The sequence below is a fragment of the Papaver somniferum genome, chromosome 11, assembly GCF_003573695.1.
Source record: "Papaver somniferum cultivar HN1 chromosome 11, ASM357369v1, whole genome shotgun sequence".
Classification (NCBI taxonomy): domain Eukaryota; kingdom Viridiplantae; phylum Streptophyta; class Magnoliopsida; order Ranunculales; family Papaveraceae; genus Papaver; species Papaver somniferum.
In genome coordinates, this window is record NC_039368.1 from 13,360,646 (window position 1) to 13,384,907 (window position 24,262).

The 24,262-nt window shown below is 34.5% G+C and overlaps 3 protein-coding genes across 3 annotated transcripts; 2 read left to right on the forward strand and 1 right to left on the reverse strand.

Moving 5' to 3' along the window:
• On the forward strand, positions 1 to 735 carry LOC113324142. Its single transcript, XM_026572471.1, has 2 exons — positions 1 to 236; positions 348 to 735. The coding sequence occupies exons 1-2, from the start codon at positions 1 to 3 to the stop codon at positions 733 to 735; spliced, it is 624 nt and encodes a 207-aa protein (XP_026428256.1).
• Positions 736 to 13,436: 12,701 nt separating this feature from the next.
• LOC113323197 lies at positions 13,437 to 14,310 on the forward strand. The gene has a single exon (XM_026571473.1). The coding sequence runs from the start codon at positions 13,532 to 13,534 to the stop codon at positions 14,030 to 14,032; it is 501 nt and encodes a 166-aa protein (XP_026427258.1). The 5' UTR covers positions 13,437 to 13,531; the 3' UTR covers positions 14,033 to 14,310.
• Positions 14,311 to 23,096: 8,786 nt separating this feature from the next.
• On the reverse strand, positions 23,097 to 23,972 carry LOC113324143 (nucleolar transcription factor 1-B-like). The gene is made up of 2 exons (XM_026572472.1): positions 23,921 to 23,972; positions 23,097 to 23,494 (listed from the first exon to the last, which is right to left on the reverse strand). The coding sequence occupies exons 1-2, from the start codon at positions 23,970 to 23,972 to the stop codon at positions 23,097 to 23,099; spliced, it is 450 nt and encodes a 149-aa protein (XP_026428257.1).
• Positions 23,973 to 24,262: the final 290 nt, after the last annotated feature.

A 24,262-nucleotide genomic window follows, 5' to 3' on the forward strand; every position in this document is an offset into this window, starting at 1 on the left:
ATGTCAACTTCCGCTGGATCTGGTAACTTTTGTTCTCTTCCATTTACAAATATTACAAATTTTGTTTCAATGAAGTTCGATGGGTCGAATTACTTGTTATGGCGTGATCAATTTGAAGGGGTATTGATTTCTACAGATCTTTTTGGATATGTAAATGGTGAATTAGTTGAACCACCACGTAATATAACTGTTAATGGAGTTGAAACCATAAATCAAGAATGGGTATCTTGGAGAAAGTGAGATCGATTGGTTTCAACTTGTCTTAAAGCAACATTTACTGAAACTATTAACAATGATGTTCTTGGTCTTGGTACTTCTAAAGAAATTTGTGATTTTCTTCAAACTAGTTTTAGAACTCAGTATCTTGCCATAAAAAATATGTTAAGAGCTCAATTACATGGTATTAAGAAGGGTAATCAGTCAGTTGTGGTATATCTTCAAAATATCAAAACTATAACTGATTCTTTTGCTGCAATTGGTGCAAAAGTTAGTAATGAAGATTTAATGATGTTTGTTATGAATGGGTTGAGTAGTGATTATGATGTATTTGTCATATCCTCACAAAATAGAGAAACTCCATATACTTTTGGAGAGTTAAAAGAAAAATTACTATCACATGAGCAATTTCTGGATGAAAGACAGCATCAACATCAGAATGTGTATGATGAACAAAATACTATTGCTATGTATGCAAGAAATAATTCAAATGGGTCTCATTTGAATGGAAGAAATTGAGGTCCTCACAGAAATAGTCAGCATCAATATGGTTCAAGATCAAATGGGAATGGAAAGTATCAAAATGGGTCTCATTTGAATGGAAAATCTACTATGGATTATTCTAAAATGTTCTGTCAAATCTGTAAGAAAAAGGGACATCTTGCAACAAGATGTTTCTTTAGATATCATCCTCCACCAACTGGGTCTTCAAGTAATACTACTCAAGCATATTATGCAAATACTGATGGTGGGATTAATTTTTCTTCAACTGGTGCTGCAAATACTACTATTCCTTCTCAATCCTTTACAGGATTCAATGCTCAGCATGCCCTTAATGATGATCCTGCTTCGTCTGCTGGTAGCGTATGGATTTCAGATAGTGGAGCATCAACACATATGACTGGAGACAGGACAATTCTTCAAAATACTTCTAATTACACAGGCAAGGATGTTGTTGTCATTGGTAATGGTAAGAAATTATTTATCACTCTTACTGGCAGTACTACTATTGATACACCTAAAACTAGTTTTAGGTTGGATGATGCCCTTCTTGTGCCTGATATGAACCATAATTTGCTCTCTGTTGCTAAGTTTACTCAACAAAATAGATGTTATATCACTTTTGATCCCTATGGTTATGGGATAAGAAGTTTAGTTGATCATGCATTGCTTGCTCAAGGAAAAATGATTAATAATTTGTATCCTATCACTTATACTATGCTTCAGTTTGCTTTTTCTTATCTTATAGCTTCTTCTGATGTTTGGCATAATAGATTAGGTCATCCATCTTCAAATATCATTCAATCTCTTCATCATAATAAAAACATCATTCTTAAAACATCAAAATCTTCTTCTTTATGTCATTCATGTCAACTTGCAAAGAGCAAGAGACTGCCTTTTCAGTCATCACCTTCTCATGCTTCTTCTCCACTCACCTTAGTTCATTGTGATGAATGGGGTCCTGCCCCTGTTCCTTCATTAGCAGGGTATAGATATTATATCCTTTTTATTGATGAGTTTAGTCGCTTTCATTGGATATATCCAATGCAACTCAAAAGTGAAGCTTTGCAATGTTTTCAAAACTTTAAAATTTTGACTGAGAATTTGATTAAGACAAAAATTCTAGCTTTCCAAACTGATGGTGCTAGTGAATTAGTTAAGGGTCTTTTCAAATAATTTCTTGAAACTTCTGGAATTCAAATTCGTATATCTTGTCCTAAAACCCCAGAGCAAAATGGTCTTGCTAAAGAAAGCATAGACACATTACTGAAACGGGGAATACTTTGATTTTTAATTCTTTTTGTCCTAAAGAGTATTGGTATGATGCATTCTTAGCAGCTACCTACTTAATCAATCAAACTCTTACTCTTGTTTTAAATGGTAAATCTCCTTATCAGGTTTTGTTTAATGAATGTCATGATTATTCTTTTTTAAGAGTTTTTGGTTGTATTTGCTATCCTTTTTTAGGACATTCTAGAGAAGATAAACTCTCTCCCAGATCTTTGAAATGTATATTTATTGGATATAGTACCCTACATAAGGGGTACAAGTGCTTTAATCCTGTTTCAAAAAGAACTTATATTTCCAGACATGTCTTTTTTTTTCTGAAAATGAATTCTATTACAATTCTACTTTATCATCTGATTTTGTTGCTATCACTGCAATTCCTATATCTTCATCTGATGTTGTGCCTTCTTCTACTATTGTTACAAGATCTAAAAATGGTATTACAAAACCTACTTCTTTTCCTGATCATGTTTTACATCATTCTATTACTCATCCTCTTCCTACAGCTTTTGCTTCTTTACTTAATATTCCTTCTGAGCCAAAAAATTTTAAGCAAGCAATGTAGGATCCAGATTGGTTAGTTTCCATGAAGGATGAAGAAGGATCTTTACAAAGAAATGGTACTTGGGAATTAGTTGATCCATCACCTCATATGAATATATTGGGTTGCAAGTGGATTTATAGAGTAAAACTAAAGTCAGATGGTACAGTTGATAAGCTTAAGTCAAGATTGGTAGCTCAAGGATATAATCAACGGGATGAAGTTTATTTTGGAGAAACTTTTAGTCCTGTTGTTAAATCAACAACAGTTAGAGTGGTGTTATGTATTGCTATTACTAGAGGATGGTCTATTAGGCAACTAGATGAATCAAATGCATTTTTACATGGTGATTTGACAAAAAATGTCTATATGAAGCAGCCACCAGGTTTTGTTAGTAAGGAGTTTCCTACCAAAGTTTGTCATTTGAAGAAAAGCTTGAATGGTCTTAAATAAGCACCTAGAGCATGGTTTCAAAATTTTAGCTCAGCTCTTATTTCTTATGGTTTGTTAGAACAATGTCTGATTTTTCCATGTTTGTATATTTTGCTGGATCAGAAATGATGGTACTCTTGTTATATGTAGATGACATTATCTTGACTGGTTCTTCACATGCTTTGCTTGATAATTTGGTCAAATATTTGTGTTCTTCTTTTTCGATGAAGCAATTGGGTGATTTACACTATTTTTTAGGCATAGAAGCTGTGAGAACATCTGATGAGATTACACTGACACAAAAAAAAGTATACAGTTGAACTATTACAAAGAGCCAATATGGTAGAGTGTAATCCATGCAATACTCCTGTGGCTAAAGGACCTAGAATTTCTATTGATGAGGGCACTCTGTTGTCAAATGTATCTGAATATAGAACAATACTAGGTATGCTTCAGTACTTATGCTTGACAAGACCTGATATTTGTTTTGGGGTTAACTATGTCAGTTAATTTATGCATGCTCCTACAGATGTACATATGTTGTTAGTTAAAAGGATACTTAGATATCTAAAGGGAACTATTGGTTATGGATTGACTATAAGAAAAGGAGATATTGGACAGTTAACAACATATACTGATTCTGATTGGGGAAACTGTCCTGAGATTGCAAGATCAACAAGAGGTTTTGCTATATTTATGGGAAATTCTTTGATTTCTTGATCAAGTAAACTTCATAGAATGCTTTCTTCTTTATTTAGTAAACTTCATATTTCATTAAAGCTACCCATTACTTTGTATTGTGATAATACAAGTGCTATCTACTTATCTGCTAATCTTGTTTCTCATCACAGGACCAAACATATAAAAATTCACTATCATGCTGTGAGAGAATTTATTACAGATGGATTTCTTAGTGTTCAACATATAGCTTCTGCAAATCAGCTGGCAGACTTGTTCACAAAAGGACTCTGTGCTCATGTGTTTACTTCTTTACTTCAACAATTGCTTGGTCATTCTCTGCCTGTAACAAGTGATGCTGCTACTTCTACTGAAGAATGTACTACTGATATTTCTACTTCAGCTCTCTCTGCACATTTGACAACTTGTTACAACTAATACTTCTTTGTTAGAACTGGCTCTTGTTGAGTGCTCTGATTTTCTTTTTCAGATTGGCTCTTGTTGAGTATATGTTTTTCTGATGAACTTTCTTTTTTGTGCTTGTACTGAAACATTGTTTGAGAGTGAAATATGTTTTTCAAACTGATAAACTATGAGATTATCAGTTTGAGGGGGGCTATTAGGAAAGTAAAAGAAAGTCTTGTCAAAGTCAATCAATCAATTGACTTTGACTATTACAGGTCAATAGTCTTATTTCCCAAACACATTAAATATGTCTGCATGTATTTTGTAATATTCATTCAATTCAATACAATATCTTTTGTTTCTTGTTCTTGCTCATCTTATTCTTTGCAATACAATAATTCTTTCAATACTGTGAGAACATATCAATTCTCACATGGTGTCATTTTCATTCAGCACCATGGCCATTCACCATTGTATTTAAAACTTCTTTCGAAATTCAAACACAATAAACTTCTTCGGCAGTAAATTGAGACGCTAAACCCGAACTGATGACCTCAAATATGAAAATGTGCCTCCTGGTCAACTGAGTTGTTCCCCGTTGAGTATAGCATGCCATATTTCAACTTTCACTTGCTCATTGTTACGCTTGCTTCGTGATTTCAGGTATATGTAGAATGTCAGGCATAGAGTTTATGATAAGATCAAGAGAGCTATAAGCAAGAGATTACAGTCAACAACCGAACATAGTTGCAGTTGATGTACCATGTGCAGGCCAAGTCCCGTCTTGCTAAAGCTATATACCTAATCATCCATGTATTATACAGCAGCGTGGCAGGATTAGTTATGAGAATAAACAAATAACAAGTACACCATTTTAGGTCGTAGCCAGATTGTTGGAATCCTACACTAGAAACCTAACCACTAGTTTACAAAAATAAAGAGCCCCCAAGCCTTATAATCGATTGTGATCTGTGAGTTCACGAGTTGTGACCCTACCAGCACGTACCAAATCAAACTCATTAGGTATTCATAATTCTCGAAACAGATCAGTCATACTTTCATAATTGAAAAGGAAGAAAATAATTAAATGAAAATTGTAAAGAATAATAAAGTATGTTATCACGAATCATGATCATCATTTCTCTCTGAACGTAACCTAATGAAACAAAATCAGAACACTGGAGCTTAATTATAAATTTTGTCACTTAATCGTTTACGAACGTGAAGAAATCTGCATGTCATGTGAGGATCTTATTTAACCTATCCTACTTAGATTGATTTTGGAAAAGAAAAGGAGTTGATGAAAATTTTGATGAATGCAACACATGACCTACTACTGTTTTCTCCCAGAAAACAAAATTATATCAATCAGTTATTAATTCCAACAAGTTATAAATTAAACCTAATCTAATTACATAAAATTAGTTAAAAAGACGGAAACCAATAATCTTGGTGAAAAAGACACTTAAATTTTGATACTGTTTAAATAGACAAAAATGTAAAAACAGGCAGAATGTAAACAGTTTCATCCTACTAATTTTCAAATACTTTTTCTTATTTTTTAATTTACACAGGATGCATCCAGTTTTATCCTCGTTATTTTTTAAGTTTAAGCCAGGATGAATCCAGTTTCATCCTTGCTAAAACTTTTTTGTCCATTTCACCCATACTAATTTTTACTCGTCCATTTGAACCATGTTTTAAAAATATTTGGACAAATGACCCATTTTCCGATCTAATTAACCATTTTTTGAATAAGAGTTTGTCCATTTTCTCATCACGAACTAAACTAGCTACAAACTCATGTTTGGGCAGAGGCACAGATGCTTGGATAAGTATAACGATGTGACGTATTTCTAACTTTCTATTACTCGAGCAAATTGCAATTATTTGAATGAAATTTCCGCTCGAAATGATTACACAGCAATCTTTTGCGGGAGAACATTCTCGCTGCAAAGTGATCAACATATGCATGCACCATTCCACCGTCCGTTTTCAATCCTATACGTGATTGAGGAAATTTTGCTGCCACTTTGTCGAACGAGTACATACCGGACAAACAAAGCTAAGGACGCATGTCAACTTGTCAAGAGAGGAGGGGAAATGGGGTTGCAGCGAGAATCACTCCTTGGGGGAAGTAGAGATTCTTAGGGTGAGAATAAATATGGCGATGTTGGGTGTGCTGTGAACTGGTGCAAAGAGTAACTAGTACGAGAGAAGAAGATAGGACTACTGTATACGGTTCATCTTTTCATGTACCTATTACTTTATCAGAAACTCTGTCATTTAAATACAGATTTAATCAAGCTTAGTGTTTTATTACGAATATTTTTTCCAAAAAAAGTACTGTTATTTTTTTTGTAATTAAGTTATGATCATATTATAAACTTTTTTTGTTCGTTTTCTGTACAATTTTTAATGGGATATTTTTGTTTGTTTGTTCGGGGACTCGATTGATAAGGTACTTGACTACAAGTACTGGTGCGTTGATCCACGTTGATTTGATAGGAAAATCCTGCTAAAAAACTAAGTTCTGACACACTGATAATTATTGAGTTGATCAATAATGTAGAATTCCACGAGCTAACTTTGATTATTGATCATTGATCATAAGAAGAAGAATCAGGAACTTAATGCAATTGATTCTTAAGCGCGCGGCTCCATATAAACGAATAAAAATTAGGTTGTACGTGGTGGTGGTTGTTATAGTTGTATGATTCGTTGTATGGCATATAAACGATGATAATAATAAGAGAAGAAGAAGCGAGGAAAATGATGTGAAAACGGTCGTCGTAGGAGTAGGATTTTTGTCTGTGGTCGGTGCATGATGGAGGAGGGTACAACTCCATACAAGGAAACTTCATCCCTAACGTGCGCCGAGAGGGAAGACGAGCTGTTCTGTTCTACCTGTTTCAACTAATTAATCATCATCCTGGAACTGGAATCGGAATCAAATTGACTCAATAATTCCAAACAAACGCCAATTCAACTTACTTTATCCACGCGGAAAGACAGACATACACCCTGGTCTTAAGACTAATTCACTCCTAATCCAGTTGCTTAATTACTGTACGTATTGTTCTACTTAATTGTACTTACTAAGACACTAGTATATGTGGTGAAAAGAGTATAGCCACGTGAAGGTTTCAGGTGGAGGTGAGAGCTGATTAAGTGTGGTCCTGCTGGATCCTGGTGACGATGATGCATGGGGACTATTCATGATTGGATGGGAACAGTACCAACGTTATTATGGGGGTCGAAGGTGGGGAATGGCGAGCTTGTATTCTGGACTTACGTGGAAAATGTGGGTTCCATTTCATTTAAGACTGTTAAATTGACGAGTGCCGACAATTCATTAGGTGTTAATGGTTTTATTTATGTGGAGCTTGTTAGGTTTTTTAAAACTACTAAATTTAATTTAAGATTTGACGCTAGCTCTATCTAACTGGTGGTGGTGCTCAGGGAGCAAAATGTGGCACACAGGTATTGAAGTGATTCGTTTGTTCTTTCTTTTTTAACAAAATTCACAAGCTTCTTGATAAAGGAGGGATGGATATTTTTGGAGACCACACGTTACACTGTGACAAAGAAGTTTCGTCATGATTTCATGAGAGATATTTTAGCCGATGCTTGATACAGAGCAGGTGTGCCTGCCAAAAAGGAGGTCTCCTTGTGTCTTTTGGCTGATGATGGTTCCGCCTTACGCCCTGCAGATATAATGGTTTATGGCTGGAACAATGATCAAGATACTTGCTTTGATGTTATTGGAGTTTCTACCTTTGCTGGTGGTGTTGCTCTTGTGCCTGGTCGTGTTATCTCTAATACAGTTACCTGGAAACACAAGAAATATTTTGAAAAATGTTGTTCCCAGGATTATAGTTGGAGGTTTCAGCCTTCACCACCCTTTGAAAGCTTGGTGAGGATTTTGTTGCTTTTCTGAAGAGACTTCGGTCCTGCATAGCTAGCCATGACTTCGATGCGAAAGTTAGTAATTTTACCTTTCATAGAATTGGAGTTGTTACTCCGAAAGGGATTGCTGTCCATCTTGTTGCTCGGTTATCAACCAACTCTCTTGTAATTGAGGATGATGATTAATTATTAGATATTATGTTGAAAAAAAAGTAACAGGAAAATAAAAATTAACATAACACGAAAGAAGGTTATCTTAAATTTATAAGAAGATCGGAGAAATTTACTACGCTTATCGTAGTTGATTAAATGAAATTAGGTGGCCGACGCTATTGTTTCTTTAATTAATCTGCTAAAGAATTATTTTCCTTATAAATATGCAAAAACCTGAATTGATTGGATGACGAATACCTCAAAATAAAATTGAAGATTGCATGGTAAATATTAAATCTTATTATAAAGTTCAACGCCAAAAAAAAAAAATATCCATACGACTTGAAAATAATTTAAAATGAAACATTCTAGTCGGTTTACTATTATTAACGCAACTAACAACAAAATTGCAAATAATTTGGACAACAAACATCCAGAAATCTCAGATATGAAATATATCAGAGGACAGACAGTCCACTATCTCCTCAAATGATAAGCTATTTGTCGTCTGGAACCTCCGCTTATAACAAGCTAAGATGTAATTATATTTCTGGTATTTAAATTTAGATTCTTTGTGAATGGATTTTTGCTAAAAAACCATTAAATTTTATCATCTTCTGTTTGTACAGGAACACATACTCTTATGGAATTATGAAAGAAATTGGGATTTTATGTCTTTGTTTTTGGAGGAATAATAATAATAATAATAATAATAATGTTCAAGATTTTTGTTGAAAATTATTTGCTTTTAGATGGTTCACGAACCGTGGAAAAGAAAAGGGAATCCTTTCTCTAATTTTTTCTTTGAGAAAATTTTCTTTAAAACTAAGCCTAAAGCTTACTTTTGAAAGCTAGTTACGGAACCGACACCTGGTTGTTATGTTTCTTAGTTACATACTTTTGGAACTTCATCCTTCATAAACTCTTATTTTTGATTTTTCTTATATATACATACGCTGTCTTGATTTTTTTTCTCATTCAAGTTATTTTCGCAAAAGAGTATGCCCAATGTGGCTCGTAGCAGCTAGAAAATATGGAAGAAGATCTTCTTGTCAATAAGCGAAGGTATAGGATCAGAAAGGAAGAAGAAAAAAAAACCTTGTTGATGATGAAGTTGATACTCTTAAAGATACCGAGGATATCATCAAAATCTAAATTCTTATTTTACTTATATTCATCAAGATGTTGATGAAAAATAGATGATTTATGTGAATGTTGTTTAGTACTTTCTTAAACACTTTGACGAAGCCGAGATTCAATTTGTTTTTGCTACGAAGAATCAAGCCATGTTAAGAATTGAGGTTTCTGCTGACCTTGCTCTCAGGAAAACTCATGTTTTAATGAAGATATTTTTCCTATGGAATTTGTTGAAAATAAGCTCAAAATCTTAAAAACAATGAGGAATCGACTAGCAGCAACTATGAAGAGAGTTCCTAAATAACTCGTCTTAAGGATTCATTCTACTTGTTTTAAGGAGGAAAAACTAGTATTTTGAAATAATTTATTAATGTTTTTATTACACTATCATTTCATATTTACCATCTATCAATTATTGAAGTTTATTTAGTTAAATTTTATTTTGATGATTATGTTCGTCCACTTGATCTTTATTGATTATTCTTTGTGTATTGCTTATTTTCCATGAGATTGTTTATTATTTTTATCATAGGCGTGTTATTACAGGGTGATCTCATAATTTCTCTTACATTACGCTTTTTACTCTTTTTGTTCGTAATTGGCTACAAGAGGAGTAAATCTAAAAGCACAATCGCAATAAGTAATCTTCATGATTATTCTTTTAATGTATTGCAGGGATTCCATAAGATAACTTTTGTCATCGTTTTATTTTCTCGTATTTGTAGCCGCCAAATAGTAAGTTTGTGACTTTAAATCTTACGTTTGTACATGGCTAGAATGGAATAAGATCCTATGTGAATCATATCATAAAAATTTCATTATTTACTGTTTATTTGTATATGTCTAAGAGAAACAAATTTTTGTTGATGATAGTTTTTCTCTTAAAAATAGTGACTTTTGATTTCTCTAAAATCTAGTACCATTATCTAAACTTCTTTTTTCATAATTGGCAAGAAGTGAGAAAAATATTTGGATAAAAAATAAATTTTCTATGTCCAAGGACAATTCTTCCCTTGAATATATCGCTCATGTTGTTCTCTTTAGGAATAACACCTAACGGGGAGAGTTTCATTTAGAACTTGTGCTTAATTACAATGTTATTATGAAAAATGCGGCTGTCAAGTTTCAGAAGAGAACACCTATAAAAAAATCGCTCCTTGGCGAAGATGCTAAGTTGCTAAACATAATGAAATTATCTAAAAAACCGATATGTTATCTTTAGTTTTAATAATATCCTAAGCCATAGTTCAGTACGATCCTATTCGAAACTTTATCAATTTATGACATAAAGGGAAAAATTATTTAATACTCACCTCCGTTCCTAAAAAAGAGTTACTATTGCTTTTTCAATTTAACGTATTTTTAGGTCAAATTGAAAAAGCTATAATAACTCTTTTTTAGGAACAGAAGTAGTAGTAATCTACTAAGATATATGGATTAACTGAGCATTGTCTAAAGCGGAGTCGGTTACTTGTGCGAAGGTAAATTTCGGACCTAGCAAAAAGAGACAAGTAAAGACTAATTGAGGGAGAAATCATATCACCATAGTATTATTTTGAAGTTTTAGTATAATTGACTTCAAAATGGGTAAAAATATTATGCACTAGCAAAGCATCCATTGAGCAGATTATTGGCTCGAAAACAAATTTTTGCACAAAACAAAGATATTATAGTATTACTTGGTGATCGATACGAACTATCCACAAATTCCTCAAATACTAAAGCCAAAGAATATATAGTATACTTGTCTATCTTATTATTCCCTTGGTTATCGATATAAGCTGCGGCTTTACATCCAAATTAAAGACTTTACCGGTTTGAGAAGAATTAACCACAAAAACTACAGTGAAATAGTGTTTTTGATTTATTTGCAATGAAATCTGAGACAATGTTTGAATACCAGAAGCAGGAACGCATTTACTGTCTTGGTTACCAAATATAAGATACTATTTTTTTCCCAGAAAAAATCGTGTGTCCAAATTAATCTTTAACTTTTTTATTTTTAGAAATCAAAAAATAACCTCTTAAATTACATCCATACCACCTGTAAACATTTGGTAGCAACGGTTAGCGAATACGGAGTATATGATATTTTCAAGGATGGAAAACCCAAAGAAACTTCTTTCCCCCGGTTATGGTTATGATTAAACATGTAAACCACGTTTTTTTTGCATAGCTCCCACTAATGTATTATAACAAGGTAGCCTCGGAAGTGTTTCCATCAAAATAATTTAACTATCAGATAGACGTGTATTTCTACGAGTAGTCAAGTAGTACGACTTTGACTAATTTATCTCTCACGCATTGACTGAGGGGTGATTTAGTAACTCTACAGTATTAAAACTATCAAATGTAGAGTCTACCAGGGATTACGAACTACCTTAACATCTCTCTGTTTATCTTTCTATATCAAACACCATCCTACGGTATATAACACAAGCCGACAAAGTATTGTTTGTAAGCTGACGTTATCATCTTCACCATGTACGAAGGAACTGAAAGTCCGTAGTACCTAATCATGTTATTTTCATTTTGTGTTTCCGAAAAATGGAAAATTATTAAATTAAATTAAAAATACCAAAATTCCCATGGGCGCGGTGATTCCAAATCCCTATTTTTACGGTTAACCATTCGATTAAATCATACTCTAGGTCTTAAATAAACAACAAGATTAACATGCAGAACAGAGTATAAACGTACTCTACTTGTATTATACTATACATACCAAATTTACTAAAAACACCTTGAGTTTGTAGTCTACAGAAAGAAAAAAGCTAAGTTTTTAAAAGGCACAACGGCTTCGAGTATTTTGACGCAACTAGAATTGGAATTCACGAGATATGGGAATCAAATGAGATCATGTTTTAGCGTACCTCATTACATTTCCCATGCACCTGTTTGAATAAGAGAAAAGCCAAAAACCCCTGTAGAAGTGAGAATCATAATCTGTTTTCGATTTACCTTGGATCTTTGTTTCTACTTTGCTCGGGTAATACACTTGATTCCGTGCTATCAGAATGAAATTTGGAGGATATATACTCGATTTGAGCGACCAATTTAACCCTTTTGTGTCTCATTTGTCTTTTAACCATCACTCCATCTTGTGCACAAAGATCTTATTGTCATATTCAGTGGCGCAACTGGAAATACCTCTTATCCCTGGCTTGGTAAACATTTTACCCCTTGCTTAAGCCAATTATTACCATAGATTATCTGCCCAACATAAATTAGGTAATGAATAAAAATCAGTCTTTACGTTTTCAAGGGTGGCTTCAGCCAGGTGGTGAAGTTTGCCTGTAGTTCCGCCCCTGGTCGTATTGAACACCATCTTAAAAGTAGTTTTACGATTTAACTAAGTAAAAATACAAATATTGCAGTACATAAATCTTCGTCTAACATTTACCTAGTAATTTTCATGTTTCTCATTTCTATTACGGTGATTTCTATTACTGACCATGACAAATTATGATTAAATCTTAAGTGGCCAAACTTTCATGTATTGGGGTGGATGATAAGAGTCTCATTATGCATGTGAATTTCCTTTGAAATACTACTAGACAGGCATCGAAGAACTTTGCAAAAACATTTTAATTCTGATTTAGTATGATAAGTTTCATACGAAAACCATAAAATTTATTATTCACGTAAAATGCTAGCAAGTTGGGCGCCAACGCCATTTTGAATAGCAACATCTAGTCTATGAAAAAGAAATTTACCTGCTCCACTACTAAAATTATTGCTAATTAGGCAAAATAGGGTAAGTCATACAATTTTTTGATGGAGTAAAAATAACTAAGGTAAAAAGATTCCTAACTAATTATTTCAATTTTGTGAGAAATCCGAAAGTCCAACCGAGGGAGTACAAAACTAAACTTAAACAACGCGTACATTTGAATTCTACAAATGACAAGGCTATCCTTTGATTAAGTAATATTTTGTAGAACTAATTCCAAAAGATGACTATGGTCAATTCCAGTCGTTTCAAGAATCCAAGGCATTTCAGAGTTAAAAACTAGTTGTTGAGCAAAGTACACAAAGGACAAAGTCAGATGGATCTTAATACAATTAACAAAGAATAAGGGTAACTTCGTCACTTCAACCTCCATGTCTTCTTGTGCCTTAAAATATTTCCAACGAGTACGGATTTTATCACCTATATAAACCCCATCCTTCTGCACTCAATGATCATCCATTAAATTCATTCAATCAATCAACACTAGCAAAACCAAATAGAACCCAAACCCCAAATCAAATCCAACAGAGAAAGAAAAAATGGGAAACAGTCTAAGGTGTTGTTTAGCTTGTGTTCTTCCATGTGGAGCATTAGATGTGATCCGAATTGTTCATTTGAATGGTCATGTTGAAGAATTAACACGTCCAATTTCAGCCGGTGAAGTATTAAAAGCAAACCCAAATCATGTCATCAGTAAACCTTCATCTCAAGGTGTTGTCCGTCGCATTCTAATCTTATCTCCTGAAACTGAACTTAAACGAGGTAATATCTATTTCTTGATTCCATCTTCTTCTTTACCCGAAAAGAAACGGAAGCAATTGAAGAAGAAAATTGCCAAGACAAACTCATCACTAGTACCCACAACAGTTTCACCAACTAAAGCATCACAAGAAGAGACCGAGGCCGATTATAAGGTTGTTGATTGCGATAAATATTTATCGGGACTTCTGTCGGAAAAGAAATCTTCTTCACGAAGACTTCGCAAGAGTCGATCTATCGTATGGAGACCACATCTTGATAGCATCAATGAAGATTTATAACATTTTTTCTTCAGTTGTCGAGATCTGGTATAAACATGCCGGACAGGCGAATGATGAATAATGTACAATGTTCTCCCGGTGGTTGCATTTCATAGTTACCTTATGTTCTTTTTTTTATGTAACGTCGGGGTTACATTCTCTTCATGTGGATATCATAAAACTGTTCTTTTTTATTTCATTTTTGAACTCAAACTGCATGTTAGTTGAAACTGCAGATTTGGAGTACTTGTATTTTGCAAATTAATTTGGAATACAAGATGATGAATTTTAGATTAAAACTCCATGGCAAAGTCACATAACAAAAAGCTGTTTGATCTCCATCTTCGATCTTATGATCATCTACCTTAATTATTAGACTGTGACAGATATGGCAACTGGGATTGTTTGGTATATAAATAAAATTTAAGGAGAAAAGACAATATAGTTGTATTTGAATTTCTGATGGGAACTTTTAGATTTTTTTTTTGCTCATATTTTACGCTGATGCAGCTGTACATTTAATCGTAGTTTAATAACCTACCACAATAATTTTGGGTTCATGAATGTAATCCATTTTGTACGATTTCTACAATCACTAAATTAATAACTAAAATTAACATTTATACTCTTAATAAATTTGCTAATCAAGTACTGCATGTTTTAGCAGAATTATTCATGTATTCAACTCATTTTAATTCGGTTTCGCAGGCTTTAATCTTGTTTTAGATCTCAATAGTAAAAATTTTAAAGTTAAAATGGGTATTTATGAACGGAGATGTACCTTTAATTTTGTCCTAACGAAAACCTAATTTACCTGAAAAGAAACAGTAACACAACTCCCCAGGGATCAGATGTAACAGTTAACTATTATGCACGAATCACGATCACAAGTTCCCAGTTGACGAGACGAGACGCGTAATTATATTCCAATCTAAGTACTTGCACATTGAATCTAGTATTTTACTCCTAGTCCTAGCTAGAATCTACTGCCAAAGCAAAATAATCATGTAGCTGTATGCACGACATTTGATTAAGATTTGGCCCTAGCCAGGATGAATCTTAAACTAAACAGACGACTAGTCGATTAGTAGGTCTTATGTCGATTAGTAGGTCTTATGTTCATCAGGTTTGGGATTTCTCTGCAGATGTTACGGTGTTAAACTGATAAAGTGTTTGGGTAATGATATTCAAAAATTCTAGACAAACCATATTTTACACAATCCTAAAATAACCCTCTCACATACCTTCTAATTGTAGGATCCAAAAACAGGTCTCCTAATAACTCCATTTAAAGGAGTTATTTTAGTGTTGTCTAAAATGTTATATATCTAGAATCATTCGATGATATTTTACAATGGTACGAGATGTTGGTGTTAAAGTGATATTTCTTTGCAGATGTCAGCATAGATGTGGGGAGATTTTTTCATTTTTTTCCCTAACTAGGAGACTTAGGTCGGACTCGAGAGATCGCTGGAAAAGAGATACTTTCAGTCACCGACTATATCATACAGGGTCTCTGATATTTCAAGAAATTCAGAAATTTAGTGAACAATACAAGTTGAACATAAAGTAAGCATCCATTGTCGCTAAAAAATTGGGTAAAGCCGAATTGCAGACCTAATCATTAAGAGTTGGAAATGCAAGTTAGTTCATCCAATTGGAGAAAAGTTGTGGCCTCTGATTCCTGCCATTTGTTGGTCTATATGGACATCTCGAAATGCTTTAGTTTTTGATCACAAGATGATAATGGTAGATGATATCATTCGACAAGTCCAAACACTAGTCTTCAACTAGGCTCGTTCAAATGAGATGATATCATCATTCGACAAGTCCAAACACTAGTCTTCAACTGGGCTCGTTCAAATGAGGCCTTAAATGGTTTTACTCTTGATAACATGAGGACAATTGGGACATGTATTTCATAACTTAGCTATTCTCTAGCCGTTTCTTTTAGGGCTGAGCAGAAAAACCGTAACCGCGGATTTCATCCGTATCCGTCCACAAGTTTGCGGGTGAAAACCAATCCGCAAGAGTTATGGACCGGACACGGGTGCATTCTCAAATCCGCACGCGGTGCGGTTACGGTTGCGGTTGGGATTTGATAACTGCGGATTACCCGGACCGTAGGACAATTAGGGAATTTAGTAAAGTATTTAGGATAATATGGGAAGTTTGCGGACAGAATAGACCTCATCGTCTTTCTAATTTCTTCTTTTTCTTCTTCTTCATTCTTCTCATTTCTTTCCTTCTATTTTTCTTCTTCTTTTTCTCTGTGTCGAATTCAATCAGAGGATTGAGTTAAGTGGAAGAGTGATTCATAGACTACTTGATAACGTGATGAATTGAAGAAGTAGGTGTCGTCTCTAGGTGTTAATCCGAGTTCTGGAAGAAGATAATCGGTAAGATGAATTAGGGTTTCATAATCGGTTTTGGATTTTGATTGAGATGAATTTAATTTGATTAATGATTTGACGGGTTTGCTTTCGTTTAGGGTAGAGATGATTGCATGCAGTTTAAATATTGGTATCTTTAAGAAATTGAAGTCCACAGAGAAATTGGGTTTTCTGAATTTAGAGTTCGAGTATAATTAATGTTGTTTGTGAGTTTCTGGTAGTTTTTGAAGGAAGTGGTGTTTATTAATTTAGTGATATGAAGATGTTCTGAAGATGAATTGAAGAATCAAAGAGTTAAGGTTTCCGTTCTTCCCTAAATTAAGACCTAGGGTTTCATAAGAAGTTCAAAGAAGAATTCGAAGATGGAATTGATGTCATAGAATGATGGTTAGGGATGGGTTTAGCCTGAGTTAGAGTTTGAAGTTGAAGAATAGATTGAAATTGTAGTTGAGGATTGATTTTGTTTTAATGATTATTCAAATGCTTACCATCATCATCACCAATCATATTCTCAGATAGACAATACTCCTCCTATCCAACCACCATGAGTTTCCTCAGAAGCAGCAGCAGCAGTGGCTAGCCAAATTGCTTATTATCCTCCTTACACTCAACCACTTGATAACCCATCAACATCTTCTGATTATCCAGGTTTGAACCCTGCTGCTGCCGCTGCTGTTGAGGCGTTATCACAATTGACACACTTTGCTGGTAATATGGATGCAGCTGAGATAGCAATGGCTGCTGGAGTGCAAGACAGACATTGGAATCCTAACAATGAACTAGGAGTTGGAGGAGGAGGAGGAATGTACAGTCAAATGCCAATGCCGCTTCAGCATGCTCCCTATCCGGTTCATTTTAGGGTATGTGATTTTGTAACCATTACTAGTTTTCTTTGCAGATGAATGTTAAGATCATTTATTGCCTGTATTTAATCAAACTACACATATTTCTGAAATTGGATTGTTCTGTTGTGGTTTAATCAGTCTTAGGCTTGCTGATACCTCTTGATACATAGCATTTCCCTCCTTCCAGTCGGCATCTAGTTACGGATTTCGCATGCCTAGTTACTTATGCTGCTTAGATGGCTGATAGGGAAACTTTTGGAGGATTCGCTTGCCTAGTGACTTATGCTGCTTAGCTGCTTAGATGATTTTTGTGATTAAATACGCGGTTAATCCGCAACCGGCACGCAAAATCCGTTGATCCGCAGAGGACAAATCCGCGGATGATTGGGCCGGTCACGGTTCAATTTTCCAAATCCGCAACTTTGACGGTTTGGTTGCGGGTGACCCCTAATCCGCATCCGTCCGTCCGTTGCTCACCCCTAGTTTTTTTGTTTCTTGTTTCTGGATTCAGGTTGCTAGAGGCATGTCTCTTGCTTGAGTTGTTTTTGGTGTAGTTTTTGGGCTTGTTTTGCTTACCTCTCTGGTAAGCGCCTTAATATATTGTCACTCTTTGAGGATCAAAAAGAAAAAGAAAAAAAAAACATCCAATATCGCAACATTCAATTAGCAAAGTAGTTTATGTTTCTTTTCCGTTAAAAGAATTCAAGCATATTTAATACTTCAAATGTGGAGAATATATAGTTGCATATTCTCATTCTCGTCCATCTTGGAGTCACAGTCCATGATATGAATTTTTATTTTGTGAGTGCTAGTTGGTTCAGCTTTATCTATCAAAAGAAAGACTCAGTGACCGAAAGAGAACGAGCTCAAGTCTTGGTTTCCAAATAAAGATGAGACCTAATTACTATCCTCAAAGTATACATGTACGTAATTTGGTCAGAATCTAATCCAAACGAGTAGGATAATCAATGTCAAATAATGCGCCGGACGAAAAACAGTAAAATAGAGTTTTAGTCAGAGGATATTAATTACGGTTTTTATTGGTTGTGTATAAGATACTACGGCGGCACTAATTATCCACACGATTAAGATAGCTAAAATATTAACGTACTAATTGGAAAATGATTTGCTATCTAATCTAATCTGCCACAAAATCCAAATTCTCTCAATACATTACTACAAAATGCCCAAATGCTTGATAGCTGTCAATTCCTCTTTAAAAGAGATAAAAAAGCCCAAATTTCTAATCACATGGATGCAATATACATCTCCCCATCACCTTACCCAACTCATCACACGTTTCCCATCCCAAGTAATAACAATTCGTTACTATAATACCTTGTCTGTTTATTTTTATTTATTTTATTTATTTTATTTTTTTTCGATAACAAAGTAACCTTTTATTAATGAAAATTCAAGGTTACGTTGGGTTTAAAATGAAAAATTAGAGAATACAAAGTAACAAGAACATGCCATACAAGTACAACACCGAAAAATCCGACAAGAGAAAGAGAAGGATCAACGGAACATGACACAAATATGAGCATGAATAAAAACCGATTAAATCGGTGGAATAATGGTTTTTCTTGGAATTGAAATCCAATCATTTTATTTGTTTTTCTTCTTCATAAAGAAATGCTCCTAAAAATGGAGTGATATGCTCAAATCTCTTAAAACTTGTGATAAGAATTCCGTCGTCAAGAATATCATTGTTGAAGATTCCGTCTCCGGATAATCTAAGGATAAAGATTTCGGTGAAGATTCCGTCGTCGGAGACAAAAACGATGAAGATCTCGTCGTTGGAATGCATCTCAAGCGATCTTAAAACCCATAGTAACCAAGAACGACCATTAAAGCCGAGATAAACCTCTCTAATAGAGGAGATAAAACCACCACAAAGGTACAAAAAACTTATCAAATGATAAGAAAGAAACATAAATAAACCTAGCTATAACAAAGATCTAATAAAAAACAAGAATAGAGAATGAAAATCTCGCTCAGATCCGGCCCAAAACGGACCAGATCTGAGCAGGTGATGATTCCGGTGACAGCTTTTCTTTCTGTGTTTGGAGAAGAGAGAGAGGAGAGAGGTAATCGCAAAACTTTCCTATTCTTGATTCTTTTAATACCTTGTCTGTTTAAATATTTTACAAGATAATCACAAATATTAAGCAAGCAAAATTCTTTAGTGATGATGAAGCTTGGTTTTTATAATTGGAAATCCTGTTATTGAATCAGAGATGTCACAACCAAGGCAATATTTGGATATCCTACAAGGATGTTCATGGGGTAAAAATTTTCTAACAAAAACTGAGGGATCCCATAAAGCTATGTAGGTACAGTATGAATTAGTGTATAGTATATCATGGAGCAGTGTGTGGGCATAAGACAAAAAGGGTCATTTATAAGAAGAATACATATTTAGTTCTTGGAGGAAAACATGCCCAGTGTTTCCTCTGCCAAACACCACAAGGTCCATAACCATGTGTAATAGGAGAAAGTTTAGTGATAGAACAGAAACGGTTTTCTGTTTTGTGGCCATTCAAGCTTTTGTAAGAACAGTACCGTTTCTCAGTACGGAAACAATCAAGTTACACATCCTAATATTCCTAGTACACATTTGTGGGTAAAGAGTCCATTAGTATTGGCTTCATAAAGGGTGGAACGATTATCTTTCAGGGACATGCTTCATTAATTAGATTTATCTAATTGGTTTCTATTTGTCTTAATAGAAAACCTAAGTAAAACTCGGAGTGAAGCAATGAGCGTACATCTTTTAATGAGTTGAGTCAACCCGTTAGAAAGATGGTCGAAAACATAAAAGCCCGATGGGCTGTCCAATGAAGAAAGGGCTTATTAAGACGATCACCTTTAAGGGAACAGATGGAGTTGGTTAAGCAACAATTAATATCTTTTGAGTAACAGTTTACAGTATTTTTCCGGGATTAAAAAACTAGAAAGGGTGTGGTTTCTTATTACTCAATTCAAGCTTCATGATTTAGAAGCTTAAAGCTACAAACTCATAATAGGGTCTCATCCATAAGCCCTATTCTGATAAAGATGTAGTAATGGAATTTGAAGCAAAACTGAAACATGCTAAGAGAGTTGAGTTGAAATCCTATTATGATAAGAATAAAATGCAATAACGAAATTGGAAATAAAAATTAAACATGCTAAGAAAATTGAGCTGGAAGTCATATCACCAATCTCAGTGCTTCAGACAATAGCCTAATCACCTTTAGTGCTAGTCAATTCCCAAACAATGGCATTGTTGACACAACCCTAAACCCATATATGATTGCCTGTCAGATCAGAAACAAAAAAATCTTTCATGACTAGCAGATCCAATGCATCTACAAGAAAAAATCCCCTAATGAAATTTGTTGTTAGAGAACATGGAAAGGATGTTGCTGAAGGGTCCAATGAACTAAAGTAAATAACACAACACAAAATTTTGTTAACGAGGAAACTGCAAATGCAGAAAAACTCGAGACCTACTCCATTTTTGAATATTCTCATAATTAAGTCGCTATACATAGCCTATTACCAACTTCATATAGTTGAGACCAAGTAAACTAACTCCAAGTTACCTACTTTCTTTTGTATCCCCGCGTCTACTAAAAATATGGTTAATGAGCGTGAATTCTAAGCTCAAGTCCACTATCTTAAGTTTCTTAAGCCCCTGAAGAATTCTACCACTCAACTCCTTTGAATCGTATTTCGAAACAGTAAATGACTAATCTGTATTCGGTAAATGTTCTAAATCTGAAGAACTAAATCAGAGATGTTTGTTGAATTACACAAAGGCTCTTCCATTTAAAGTAATAAACTCCTTTGTATCGGTTCAGATCTGCTAAAATCTTGATTATCAAGATAATCATATCTTAGCTCAATCTATCAGATTCAGATCCTAAAGAAGTCCACTAAATGATAGATCATCGATCCTACAACAAGTTATGAATATCAAAGATAATTAAAGTCGTTGGATCCCATCTAATCAAGTGTGCACGAAGTATATCACAAAGATCGGAAACCAATCATAAATCTTCTTGTCTTCAAATCTTCAGTCTTCAATATACCTGCACAAAGTAATCAAGCACATGACGGAATCTAGTTCTAGTGACCTTATATCAGAAAAAAGGACCGCGAAATAAAAAAAAAACTAGTGATTATCAAGATTCAATTATTGTTAGTCAATCAAATGAAGAATCGAAAACTAAAATAACAACACGATTCTATTTTCCCACCAACAATACTTATAAACACTTCTTGATCCCATAGAAGAATTTAAAGAGCGCACTAAGAGATTTCACCTAATTAGGTTACTTTTCTCTCCAAGATAGTATTATAAATAATACTAACAGTCGACTATCACTATTTATAGACCAAGGTAGTTTGGACACCAAGGAATTTCCATAACCGAAAATATCAAAAGATATACTATAAATACCAGTTTTCGATTTTCGATTTTGTTTGATTCCAACTACTATGGATGACAACTCAATATTAGCTAGCATATAAGTATACTTTAATAATATATTCTCCAGAGATATATTTTACTTACTGGTGTTGATGGTGGATTTTCGATAAAGGCTAAAATCGTAAAATCATGATACCGCATGTTTCTGAACTGCTTCAGAAATGTATGTGAAACTCATATTTTATGATTCGTGAACCATTTCACGGTCTCTGACTGAGTGAATAACCTCTCAGAGTTATGGTGAATATGTTATTCGCTAAAGCCTCCCAGTTGAGCTTTTCGACACTTCGCATATTTCATCAGCACCTCTACATAGAATCGAAATGATTGGATGGCTCCTAGACATATTGCATGCTAGTATAGAGCGTTAACGTCTCCAGGACGTCACACTGTTTGTTGTTCCCTATATATGTAGAGAGAATTATATAGAATCTATTAATGATTGTACGGCTCCTAGACATATTGCATGCTAGTATAGAGCGCTAACGTCTCCAGGATGTCATACTTTTCCCTAACATATTGCATACTAGTATAGAGAAATTCATAGATTAACTCTAGCATGACATTCATCAACTGAATTCCTAGAAAATAATCTATTTTATCTCGTTACTCTGTTTCATGGTTGATCCTCAGCTGGGTTCCATATATTAGTAACAAATAACTTATTTTTTCTCATTACTCTGTTCCGTGGATGATCCTCAGCTGGATTCCATGGATTAGTAATAGATAATCATTCCATTTCATTACTCTGTTTTCATGGCTTATTCTCACCTGAAATTCATGAGTTACTAATAAATATTCACTGATCGGGCATCTGGGCCACACCGAGTAAGCCCCGAGAAAATGGTGCGAGTGTACTTAACAATAATGCACGAACGAGCACCCGAGCGCACGAACGAGTACTAAAAAATATGGACAAATGAGGAAACATATGCAAAATAGGGAAGAAAAATAATCTAGGTCTTGCCAGAAGAAGGAAAAACGAAAAGGAGATTTAACAAAATACTGGGGACTTGAAGACCATGACCAGACACAGTCGTGGTCATTCCCAATTCAAATTTATCTTTCAGTCAAATGTTGCTCGTTTCTTTATCATCTCAAGGTCTACCAGCACAATTATAATTTTCAGAGCATGGATAAGCGGACATTAGCAAACAGGGTCCTGGGTCGATGGAATAGATCATTCGTGCATATAGACGTTTGTCCATTTCATTTAATGACAAAGGCAGACAAGGCACATCGAAAGGATTGTCACTCAAAAATCCTAATTCAATATCGTTGAGGAAAAGTTGCTTAAATGCTCAAGATAATATCTACATAAATAAATTAAGAAGATGATCAACTACTCATGAAGATTGCAAGCAAGATTAATCATCAGATTCATTAGATTCATCATCGTCTTCACAATCATCATTCTCCATGGAATCTTCTTCAAGCTCTTCCTTAGAGTCATTGTCAGAATCTTTACCGAGAACTTCTTCCAATTGGTCTTCAGGATCATCATACATTGCGTCTAAATATTCATCTTCTTCACATTCGGCTCGGAGATCATCCTTGGCCAATCGTTCAGCCCTCATACCAGGTGCATATGGATTAATCTTATGCTCAATAGGTTTCCAGGAAGACTCAACCTCATCTGCATCTGAATCGGAAGCTACACCATCATCATGGGATCGAACTTGACACCGTTTCTGCTGATAAGATGCGAGCTTTCCATCTTCACCTCTTTTCCTCTGAGATATTTCATCACGCCTATGTTTTGATTCTGCATCCACAAAGTTCAAGAACTCGCAGATTTTAGCACGAACCACTCATAGATGGTTGAGAGGCATGCCGCAAACCAACTCTCTCGCCTTGTTTAAAGGTTAATCCACCTTCACATGAACATGTGCCAAATCTTTCATCCTCGGTTTAGTATTTCTGGAGCATTTCCCAGAAGAGTTGGAGACATGTTCATCACTGGGAGCCACCATTAGTTGTTACCGAAGGTGCGGATTCAAAACAAGTTAGCAACAATATGCGTTCAAATGGTAATAGCTCAATCGTTACCTGTTTACAATTTCACTAACTGTAGTGATTATAACTCGAAAATTTCGATAACTTTCTCGTCTCTTCAAACCTGCAAAGACGAGAAAAATTCACTATTCAAAAAAATCAAAACTTTATTTTTATAAAACCGTGAACGACTCACGTAATTCTCTACTACGTGAACATCCACTTTCAAACTGTGAAAGTTTTGACATACTTTCAACGATCATTCGAAAAGTCAAAATTTGATTTTAACAAAATTTTGACGTGAATAACTCACGTAAATAAATAAATAAAAAAATTCCCTCGAACGAGCACTCGCCTATGAATAGAGAGTCTTTTCTCCTTTTGTGAAAAATACACATATTCAAAATAAAGTTTTGTTTTCATAAAAGCTCATAAACGAAATTTTCATCACTACTAAAGGACCATGTTTATTCAAAATAATATCTCTCTCATGCTAGGGATTATTCCTCGTTTTTTAAACTAATGGACGGACGGATGG